Source organism: Mastigoproctus giganteus, chromosome 13 (assembly GCF_048544385.1).
Source record: "Mastigoproctus giganteus isolate SK-2022 chromosome 13, ASM4854438v1, whole genome shotgun sequence".
Classification (NCBI taxonomy): Eukaryota; Metazoa; Arthropoda; class Arachnida; order Uropygi; family Thelyphonidae; genus Mastigoproctus; species Mastigoproctus giganteus.
In genome coordinates this window covers 20,593,624-20,605,844 of record NC_143587.1, presented here as the reverse complement: position 1 = coordinate 20,605,844, position 12,221 = coordinate 20,593,624, and the positions used below count along the sequence as shown (strand labels likewise).

General features: G+C 37.1%; 1 protein-coding gene across 1 annotated transcript in view; it reads right to left on the bottom strand.

The window, feature by feature from the left end:
• LOC150075838 (protein Obscurin-like) overlaps positions 1-12,221 on the bottom strand; it is a 598,361-nt gene that overhangs the window by 183,625 nt on the left and 402,515 nt on the right. The window contains exons 55-56 of the mRNA XM_090387723.1: positions 11,771-11,949; positions 573-681 (exon numbers count right to left, since the gene is read on the bottom strand). Coding sequence (XP_090243849.1) covers positions 573-681; positions 11,771-11,949 — 288 coding nt within the window. The remainder of the gene's footprint in view (positions 1-572; positions 682-11,770; positions 11,950-12,221) is intronic.

Genomic DNA, 12,221 nt, shown 5'->3' with positions numbered 1-12,221 from the left:
TGGAAAATATGCAGCTAGATGTATTCTATCAGCAAGATGGTGTACCACCACACTGCAGCTTGCACATGCATGATTTCTTCTATAAACAATTTCCTAACTGATGGATCAGCTGGAATGGTCCCATACCATGGCCTCCTCATTTCATAGATATTACAACTATGGATTTCTTTCTATGGGGCTATGTAAAGGACAAGGTGTATATATAAAAAAAAGTTAATGTCAGAGAGTTAAAAGACTACGTTGAACTGCCAGTGACTTCCATCTCTCAAGATATGCTTCAAAACATTTGGAATGAAATCAGCTACCGTCTTGACATTCTGCATATGGAGTTATTAAAACCAAAGGTGCCCATATGGAGTTATTAAAACTGCTTTTCAATAACTATTGCAATAAAATTTTAATTGCATTTCATAAACAGGTGAATAATTTATAGACACCCTGATAAAACACACATTTTAGTGTTCTCTGAAATAGCTAATGTTTTGCATAATTAAAAAAAAAATTCCCGCCAAAATCTTTTTTTTATTTTTGAAATAACTAACGTACACTTAAAATTAACAAATAAAGCTCACCAGGTAATGGTTGGGAAAGGATAGCCACTGACACGAACTTCAAATTTTGCATTCTTTCCTACCTTTGTCTTTACACCAGTCATTCCTTTCAAAAATACTGGTGCTTCTACTGTAAATAAATAGAGAAGGAATAATGTTTCCATAATTGTACACAACTGAAATTATACAATAAATGTCACTTAAGCATAATCACATGATATGATGATTTTAAAAAAACAACAATGAATAATTATCATCTTCAATTCTGAATTAACTCTGTAAAATATGTTGTCCTATGAACATAAAGCCCAAAATTCATTCTAGATGAATACACTAATTGAAGCTCTATTTGTTTACCATAAAAACTAATAAATAACTAATAAACTAACTAATAGTTTATATTATTAATAATACTAACTAATAAATAAAAACTAACTAATAAACTAATGTTTAGAACTTTCATTGTACAAGAGCATGTATAGTGCTTATCTAGTTATATTTAACCTTCTAGGTTAAATATAACTTACTTTTAAAAAGGATGGCAATGCTATGAGAGTGAATGCAAAAAATTACAAAATCATATCAAGACAGTTTTTTTTTTCCACAACTTTTTGGAAATAAAAAAAAAAGGTTACTTATTCTCTTCATTATTCTAATAAGATGGAAAACCTGCTATATGACAAGATGTGCAAGGGATTTAGTGTTAATATAGCCATATGATACAAGGAAGTAAATGTTTTCTGCATCTATCAAATAAAAAAATCTCACGAATCATCCATACTTTTCTCATAATCAAAATGTGACCATCAAATTCTTACTTGAACTGTAAGAAACTTGCTGCTTCAGTCACTTTGAAAGGTAATTATACTAATCTATACTACCTGAAGGAAAACTTCATGAGATCCAGTCTTCTATTGATCCCTAAGATTTTATGTTTGTGTCCCCTCATTTGTGTCTCTCCTATTAGTAAAAATAATACCCCTCATTCACTTTATTCATTCCTTTTAAGGATAATCTCAATAAAGTCCCCCCTCCAAAGTATCTAGCTGACAAATTAGGCACCTCCGTAGCCAGGTGGGAAGGAGCAGCAGTGCGTAGCACACGCTTCTTGATTAGACCGGGGTTCGAGCCCGTCACCACCAAATACGGAGGATGCGGAAAGGTCAGGGAATGACGACCGCATATCCCGGAGCAATATGGCCTTAGTTGCTAATGCTCCTAAAAACCAAATAACAACAACAACAGCTGACAAATTCTACAGTGCACACGTTATATGCTGTTCATTGCAAGAGCAGCAACTAATGTGCTTTACCAATCTGGTTGCCCTCCTTTGAACCCTGCTCTAGAAGCTTTGCCTTTTTTTTTTTTTTTTTTTTTTTTTTTTAAAGGACAGCCTCCAGATCTATCCTTTCTAATGTTTCCAATAAACCTCTGACAGGATATCATGTGCCTTCCTGGCCACCTCTTCACAATGAATGGTAAATTTCATATATAATAGTATTATAACTCCTAAGTGTCTTTTCCACTTTGAACCCCCTTTAAGTCCTCCCCTCTTCAATGTCATTAAGGAAGATTAGAAACAAGAAGTGCTCTAGCAGCAAGCTCTGAGCAACTATACTTGCTAAAGCTAGCCCATTTTGACGAATGTCCATTTATGACTACCACCACTTCACCTAAATCATCTATCTTCCCTGTGATTTCAATTTTATTCCAGTATGTACAATAACAATCATAGTGGGGATCATATCAAAAGCTTTACTATAGTCTAGGTATACAGGGTGTCTCAAAAATATTGGTACAAACGTTTAGGGGGGGTAGGTAACATCTAAAGGAATGTGAATCGCATAGGAACCCATAACCGGAAACGTCACGGGAAAGTAGTAGCAGAGACACAAAAAGCAGAAATGACACAGGGCAGTAATTAGTGGCAAACATTTATTTGACATAATATTAATACGAGATGGATGCATTTCATGATGTTAAAACAGATGCTCGAAGGTTCCACCATGAGACACGATGCATGCGTGACACTGACACAGCATGGATTGGCGGACACGGTCAAACACACCTGGAGTTTCTTTGACAGTAGCAGCAGCGCAGATGAGTCTCGCCACAAGATCCATTTCTGTCTCCACAGGCAATTCATACACAATAGATTTGAGGGCCCCCCCCACAGAAAGAAATCAAGGCTCAATAAATCAGGTGAGTGTGGGGGCCAGGCAACGGGTCCACCACGGCCAATCCATCTACGCCCAAAACGCCTGTTCAAATGGTCATAAACACACCTTCCATAATGGGCAGGCACCCGGTCATGTTGAAACCAAATGTTGCATCTCACATTTGCTGGAACATCGTCAAGTAACCCTGGTATTGAGAGTTGGAGTGTGCTATAGACCTAATGACTCTGATGAGTATAATAAGAAAATGTACAGGGAAATAGAGTGGGCCAGTAAATCAGAGAGTCTTATAATGGGGGATTTTAATTTCCCAGATATTGATTGGAATTTGTGGGTTGGTTATTCACACACTAGCAAGGCTTTTGTGGATTTATTGGATGATTGTTTTCTACATCAGCATGTTTGGGAGGCAACTAGAGGGAGTAATATACTTGATTTGATTATCAGTAGTGATTCTTCATGCATTAAGAATCTGCAGATAAACGAACCACTAGGTGGCAGTGATCACAGTGTGCTCAAGTGGGATTTACTCAAAGAGGTAACTACTATCAGGGGTAAAGGTAAGGGTTATTGCTTTCGTAAAGGCGACTACGATGGTCTGAGACAGTATTTAAATTCTATACAGTGGGACCAACTGATGATGTTACCAACAGCAAATTCAAAATGGGAAGCATTCAAAGAACTTATCTTGGAAGCTACTATGCTTTACATACCAACTAAGAAATATTGTTCAAGGTTTAGGCCTAAATGGATGTCAGATGAACTAATGAGACACATGGCAGAGAAAAAAATGCATGGGATACATATAAATTAATGGGTGACATGGAAGCCTATGATAGATATCAGCTGGTCTGTAACCAAATCACAAAGGAGGTTAGGCAGGCAAAGGCAGATTATGAGAAATCTTTGGCAAAGGATGCAAAGAAAAACAGCAAAGAGTTCTTTACTTATGTAAACTCTAGAAGGAAGGGGATGAATCAGATTGGTCCACTTGATATCGATGGTTCAACTGTTGATGATCCTGCTCAGGTAGCTAACAAACTAAATGAATATTTTGCATCGGCATTCACACATGAGGAGTTATACAGCGAGGGGAATGCCAAAGGTGTATTCAACTCTGGCAGTAAGCTAGATAATCTTGTAATAACTGAGAGTAAAGTGGAGGAGAAATTGTTGAAAATAAACACAAGAAAGGCACCTGTGGTGGATGGGATCTATCCAGTTATATTAAAGGAGGCAGCAAAGGAAGTAAGCAAACCCTTAGCCATAATTATGAGAGCTTCCTTGGACTCAAGGGAGGTATCCATAGACTGGAGATGTGCAAATGTGATCCCAATTCACAAAGGAGGATCAAAGGCTGACACAAGTAATTATAGACCTGTGAGATTAACTTCTGTTCCAGGAAAATTAATGGAGGCACTTGTTAAAGAAGCACTGCAGGAGCATCTAGACAAGCTTCAGTTATAGCTCAGCCATAGCATGGTTTTGTTAAGGGGAAGACTTGCCTGACCAATTTGATTGGATACTATGATGCAGTCACAAAAGAGCTGGATGCAGGAATAACTTTGATATTATATACTTGGATCTTAGAAAGGCTTTTGATACTGTTGCACAGGGAAGACTGCTGCACAAATTGGCATTGGAGGCAAATTGCTGCTATGGATAAAGGGATGGTTGAGGGGGAGAAGACAGAGAGTGGTAATCAATGGACACTGCTCATCGTGGACTAATGTTATTAGTGGAGTCCCTCAGGGTTCAGTGTTGGGTCCTTTATTGTTTTCTGTATTTATAAATAATATTGATGATGGTATAACAAGCTTAATATCCAAGTTTTCAGACGATACAAAGGTTGGCAGGATTTTTAAGGATGCTACTGACGCTATGCTGCTGCAACAGGATCTGGAAAGGTTGAGCAGATGGGCTGAGAGGTGGCAAATGAAGTTTAACATTGACAAATGTAAAGTACTACATATGGGAAACAGCAACCCCAGAACAACGTATCAACTCTGTGGTACTACACTGACAGTGGTAGAGAATGAAAAGGACCTGGGGGAAATTGTGCAGGCAGATATGAAGTTCTCTGAGCAGTGCAGACAGGCTGCAAGAGTAGCTCATGGTGTCTTTTCAATGATATACAGGAATTTTTCTAGCAGGGATAAGGAGGTGATTATTCTATTGTATAAGGCAATGGTCAGGCCACACCTCGAGTATTGTATACAGGTCTGGAGGCCTCATTTCAAGAACGATGTACAGTTGCTGGAACGAGTACAGAGAAGGGCAACAAGATTAGTGAATGGAACAAAGGGTTGCTCTTACAAAGAAAGGCTTAAGTTTTGCAAATTACAGTGTCTGGAGACTAGGCACCGGCGAGGTGATCTGATAGAGGTGTATAAAGCCTTGAATGGTTTGAGCATGCTCAATGCTGATGGGATACTTCCTCTTGCTCAGAATAATCACCTGAGAGGGCATAAATTCAAATTGAGGAAAGACAGATGTAGGATAATTGTGTGGATATTTGCCTTTAGCCAGCGGGTAGTTGGTTGGTGGAAAAGATTTCCATCCCTTGTTGTGGAGGTTGATAGCCTAAATAAATTTTAGACTCAGCTGGACAAGTCTTTTGAACGAACGGAGAGGTGAAGTGGGTTTTTTTTTTTTTTTTTTTTGGCTGATGCTGCATAAGCTTGCTTTCTTGCATAATATGCCTCTACTAATGCTAATGCTAATGGTAGAACTTGTTCAAGAAAGATCCGATATTTAGCAGAGTTCATGCAGGATGGTAACAGGTATGGGCCGACTAAGCAGTCACCGACCATACCTGCCCACACATTTATTGCGAAGTGATGTTGTGCTGTATGGGGGCACACACCGTGGGGGGCCCTCTGCTAATCCATACACTAGGTGCATGTCTGCCAGCTCACAGTTCATATATCGAAGCATGCTTTTCGTGCTGCGGCTACTGTTTGAATGAGTAAACCAGAAATTTTCCCTCCTGCGAACTGATGAACAGCACCATGTATCGACTTACGGTGACATTTCTGGTTATGGGTTCCTATGCGATTTACATTCCTTTAGGTGTTATCTACCTACCCTAAATGTTTGTACCAATATTTTTGAGACACCCTGTATAATGTGAAAGTTGCTTATTTGCATCCAAGTATTTATATCAGAAACCACCAAAACTGTAGTTAAAATAATTTAATTCAATAAAATTAATGAAACAACTATTTACACAATTTGAAATTAAATTCTATACAAATAAAATAAAACTACATACACTGAAAGGTTAAAATTTAGTACATAACAATAAATAAATAAATCATACCATGTAGCTTTTAACAATAGAGATTTCCTTACTCAACTATAATCTCACAAACTGCAGCCTCTTAAATGTATTGGCAAGATATAATTACCTCAAAATATGAAAGGAAAAGAACTATTGGGCACATCTTTGTCATTATCATAAATTGTTGATGTATCCATCACTATCCCTCTGCATCTCAGTTTTTTGTCATTTTCCATCCGTTGATGGATACATTGTCAGTTGATGGCAATGATAATGTGTTTATAATCTTGCAATTGGGGTGCCTCTTAGCCAGGTGAACTCATAATACTAAATGGAGCAAGCTGATATTCTGTTGTCACAGTAGCTTTTGACAACAGAATATCAAATTTTGACAATAGAATAGCTGATATTCTATTGTCAAAAGCTACCATGACATGGCTTAGTTATGTATTATTTACTAAATTATAACCTTTCAGTGGATACAGTTTTATTTTATTTATACAGAAATTAATTTCATACAGTGTAAATATTGATTTTATTGAATTGGAGGATTTAACTACAGTTTGTTCAGTGTCTGATAGAACTCAGTACATATTGTGTTCTTAACATCAGTTGATTTTTCAACAATTTTATAACTTCATTAAGTATTTAAATGGACTGATCAGATAAGACCATTTTTTCATGAGTCATGCTACGATCCTGTCAAGATTCCATTCTTACTGATATGGCCCTATATTGTGTTTCTAACCAAACTCACCAGACTATAATTTCTCTTTACCTCTTTGGTCCTTCCTTGTGTATATTGGTATGCTCATATAAGGGAAGACTGAGGAGACTTCTCCAGTACAAGGAATCATCCTAGAGTTTAATGACAATTTTATTAAGGTTACTCTTTTTTTGTAGTATTATCTTCTGGGGTTTTAGCATCCCTTAAACTCAGTAAATTTTCCAACAAAAGTGTCTCATAGATTTTTATATCACTAATTTTACAAAACTCCTCATTGTTTGCTTAACACACACATATGCACGCACGCACACAATTGTAAAAATTGACACCATCTGGGTTATCTGAGGTAGCAGATGGCACTGCTACCATCTTGAAGGTGCTCCTAGATGATTTTTTTTTTGTATTCCTATATTAGCATTAGCATTAGCATTAGTAGAGGCATTTGATGCAAGAAAGCAAGCTTATGCAGCATCAGCCAAAAAAAAAAAAAAAAAACACTTCCACTTCACCCCTCTGTTCGTTCGAAATACCTATCCAGCTGAGCCTTAAACAACTTATTTAGGCTATCAACTTCCACGACAAGGGATGGAAGTCTGTTCCACCAACCAACCACCCGTTGGCTAAAGGCAAATTTCCGCACGTCTATCCTACATCTGTCTTTCCTCAATTTGAATTTATGCCCTCTCAGGTGATTATTCTGAGCGAGAGGAAGAATCCCACCAGCATTGAGCATGTTCAAACCATTCAAGGCTTTAAACACCTCTATCAAATCACCTCGCTGGTGCCTAGTCTCCAGACACTGTAATTTGCAAAACTTAAGCCTTTCTTCGTAAGAGCACCCCTTTGTTCCATTCACTAATCTTGTTGCCCTTCTCTGTACTCGTTCCAGCAGCTCTACATCCTTCTTGAAATGAGGCCTCCAGACCTGTATACAGTACTCTAGGTGTGGCCTGACCATTGCCTTATACAAGGGAATAATCACCTCCTTATCCCTGCTAGAAAAATTCCTATATATCATTGACAATACACCATGAGCTACTCTTGCACCTGTCTGCACTGCTCAGAGAACTTCATATCTGCCTGCACAACCACCCCCAGGTCCCTTTCATTCTCTACCACTGTCAGTGTAGTACCACAGAGTTGATACGGTGCCCTGGGGTTGCTGTTTCCCATGTGTAGTACTTTACATTTGTCAATGTTAAACTTCATTTGCCACCTCTCAGCCCATCTGCTCAACCTTTCCAGATCCTGTTGCAGCAGCATAGTGTCAGTAGTGTCCTTGACAACCCTGCCTACCTTTGTATTGTCTGCAAACTTGGACATTAAGCTTGATATACCATCATCAATATCATTTATAAATACAGAAAACAATAATGGACCCAACACTGAGCCCTGAGGGACTCCACTAATAACATTAGTCCACGATGAGCAGTGTTCATTGATTACCACTCTCTGTCTTCTCCCTCCCAACCACCCCTTAAAGGATATAATGACGAAATACATTTCCCGAAACCCGGGATCGAACCAGGGACCTTTAGATCTTCAGTCTAACACTCTCCCAACTGAGCTACTTCGGCTTCAATATGAAAAGAATCACTTTGGCAACTCTCTTTGCCAAGTAGATCTTGTATTCAGCTTTTGCCTATCTTACCCATTCAATGATTTGGTTACAAATATCTTATAATTTATATATAATGTGTCTCAGGATAGTCTGTAATTATTGCATTCTTGTTTTCTTCTCCTTCTTCTTTTCTTCAATTAAACCTTTTGACTTTTATTCATCATACCATCTTTCTTTTACAGCACTTCTAAACTGGAGTGAATGTATTAGTGGCTTCAAAGATGAATCCCTTGAAACTTTCTACAATACATTTTTGTCCCATAGAAATGCATTATAAAAAGTGTTTAAGCTCTTGTTTGCCCAGATAGATTTTTAACCTATTCCTCAGAGTTATTTGCCTATAACACACCTCAACAAATTTGGTAAAATGCTAATTTTCAAGGAGCAACCTTATGGAATCAACTGCCAAAAAAGATGGACAATCATCAGTAAGTGTAAGACTAGCCTAAAAGACAATACCTTAATATACTGATACCTTGATATACTGCATCTGGTTATACCAGTTTCAGATATAATGCAAGTTTGATTATGTTCTCCAAGAAGAACATAAAAAAAAAAAAAACGGTTTATGGCAAAACATGACTTTCAAAATAGACACTAGGCTTCTATGGTATATTCCCTCAATTAGACGATTACTTTTTTATAAACAGTAGTTGCCCAAGAGTAATTATTGTATATGTTTAGTTTCTCCCCTGTCTTGCCCCATTAGAATTGCAATAACAATTACATCAAAGAAACATTAATTGCATATGGGACACTCAAAAAACTGAATATTTTCTTACTCTTAGAGGGAAACTATATACTATAACCAGCTACTATATTTGTCAGTTGTGATATACAAATTACAATTTGTTTTCAGTAACAGAATGTGATATTCTTTTCAAGAATGAAATCACATTTAGAATGGCAAAAATTGCAAAAGACATAATGCAAAGTGTGAATGAATTGAAGAACAGTTTATATATTTTTATAAGTAGCTGCTATTGACTTCCACAGTTATACTGCACTATTGTAAAATTCACTTTTATAATACTACCATATAATTTTAAAATATGTTTTTATAATCCAAAGCAGTACATCCTTGGGGGAAAGGAGAAGAGGAAATCTCATGGTGCGATCCAGAATGTAACCCAGCCATATTATGCTATTTTCGATCAAAATGATTTCTGAAATATTAGTAGGGAAGAGAGGAGAGAGGTTTATCAAACTTGAACAGGGAGCTAAATGATTTTGTAATAACTGAGAGCAAAGTGGAGGAAAAATTTTTGAATAATATATCTAGTTATATTAAAGGAGGCAACAAAGGAAGTAAGAAAACCCTTAGCCATAATTATGAGATCATCCTTGGATTCAAGGGAGGTCCCCATGGACTGGAGATATGCGAATGTATCCACAATTCACAAAGGGAGATCAAAGGGTGACATGAGTAATTACAGACCTGTTAGTTTAACTTCTGTTCTGGGGAAAATTATGGAGTCCCTGGTTAAAGAAGCATTGCAGGATCATCTAGACAAGACTGCAGTTATAGTTCAGACACAGCATGGATTTGTTAAGGAAGTCTTGTCTGACCAATTTGACTGGATACTATAATGTGGTCCAAAGGAATTGGATGCAAAAAATAATTTTGATATCATATATTTGGATTTCAGGAAAGCTTTTGATACTGTTGCACATAAAAGACTGCTGTACAAATTGAAGCAGTGTGTCATTAGGGGCTAGCTGCATTTATAGATAAAGGGATGGTTAAGTGGGAGAAGACAGAGAGTAGTAATCAATGGACACTGCTCTTTGTGAACAAATGTTATTAATGGAATCCCCCAGGGCCCAGTATTGGGACCATTGTTGTTTTCTGTATTTATCAATGATATTGATGAAGGTATATCAGACCTTAATATCCAAGTTTGCAGACGATATGATGACTGGCAGGGTTGTTAATGACAGAAATGCCAGTACACTACTACAACAGGATCTAGAATATTTGGGCAGATGGGCTGATGCGATGACGTAGATTTCCAAAGAGGGCTTTGCTGCTTACTCCCTGGGTTGAAGTGGTGAACCCATGTCTTATAAGCTGTTATAACCTTGTGCAGAATCTCACTATCTTCAGATCTTCAGTAACCTTCTGTTGTGGATCCTGACAAACCTCCATGCGAATTTGTTGTTGCTTAGGGGTGAGTAGCCTTAGAGTCCAGCATGCACAAACACGTGTCATATGCAAATGGTCATGGAGAATACCGTGTTTGCTTCCTACTGATATTCTCAACATCTCTGCCAGTTGCTTTAGATAAGACGATCTTCTCTCATTATTACAGAAGCAATATTTCACGGTTTAAGTGACAGCAGTGATTGGAGCTCCAGGACTGCCAATTTTTGTGATTGAATCATGTCTATCCTTAAGCATTCTAAACCACCTGCGAGCTATGCTAAATGAAAGCCTAGATTCACCATAAGCCTCTTTTAATATTTCATATGCTTCAGCTGATGTTTTCTTGAGCAGAAACAAAATCTGAGTGCAGCATAAACTTTACCGACTGGCTTGAATGGATTAAGTCAATTGCATAGTTTCTGTGTGATGCAGCTTGGTTTGGTCTTAAATTCTGCAGCTTAGGTAGAAATAGCAAGCAGTATGGTTGTTCATGAAAAATTATGATCATTCTTTATTGAACAGTCACAGATCTACTAGTTAAGATACAGAGAAAGGCAACAAGATTGGTGAATGAAACAAAAGGGTGCTCTTACCAAGATTCATTTCTGCAAATTTTAGTATCCAGATTAGCCACCTGTGAGGAGATCTGATTGAGGTGTTTAAGGCCTTGAATGGATTGAGTAAGCTCAATGTTGATATCATTCTTCCTCTTGCTTATGCTACATACATGAGGGGGTCATAAATTTGAATTGAGGAAGGATGGTTGCAGGATAGACGTGCAGAAGTTTGCCATGAGCCAGCAGGCGGTTTATTGTTGGTACAAACTTCTCTGTGGTGGAAGTGGTTAGTTTGAATACATTCAAGGAAGAACTACACAAATCTGTGTGAAGTGGAGAGGGTTTTTTTTTTTTTTTTTTTTGACTGTGCTCTATACACTTGCTTTCTTGCATCTTTTGCCACTACTAATTCTAATACTAGAAAAAAAAAATTAACAAATTCAGTACTAATTATTGGTTTATATTTGTTTAGGACTAAGCCAAGTTTAGACAATATTAGTTTTAATTTGTTAAAAAAAGTGTTAAAAATTTGTTTTGATTCCTCACTTCAAGCTTATCTATATCTTTTAATTATTATTTCTAGGCTTAAATGAATACATGAATCAAAAACAATGGGAAAAAAAATTGTGAAATGAAAAATGACAAGTTATCATAAGAATATTTCCAGCAACATTTATATAAAAATTTACAAATATAAGTTCAGTTTACATTTTATCGAGAGTTTTCCTTCTCCTTTTGTTTTCCCAGCACAATTTGAAGCAACGCAGGAATAAATGCCCACATTTTCTTCATTCATATTCCTTACAGCTAATGCGTACTTCTCTACATCCTTTTTAGCAGTTATCACAATCTGATCAGAAGCCTGGATCTTTTGGTCCCCCTTAAACCTAAAAAATGAGTCAGTTAATTTTGTGCATTTAATATCATAAAAATAATGCTTAAATAATACATACAATACTGAATACTAAATGTATCTTCAAATAAACCAAAGGGAAATTATCAGTTGCAAGTAGAATAAGAATTATATTAAAACTACTGGAATACAAAATAGTGAAACTGTTTGTTTGTTTGTTATTTGGAGCATTAGCAGCTAAGGCCATATTGCTCCGGGGATATGCGGTGGTCATTCCCTGACCTTTCCGCATCCTCCGTATTTGGT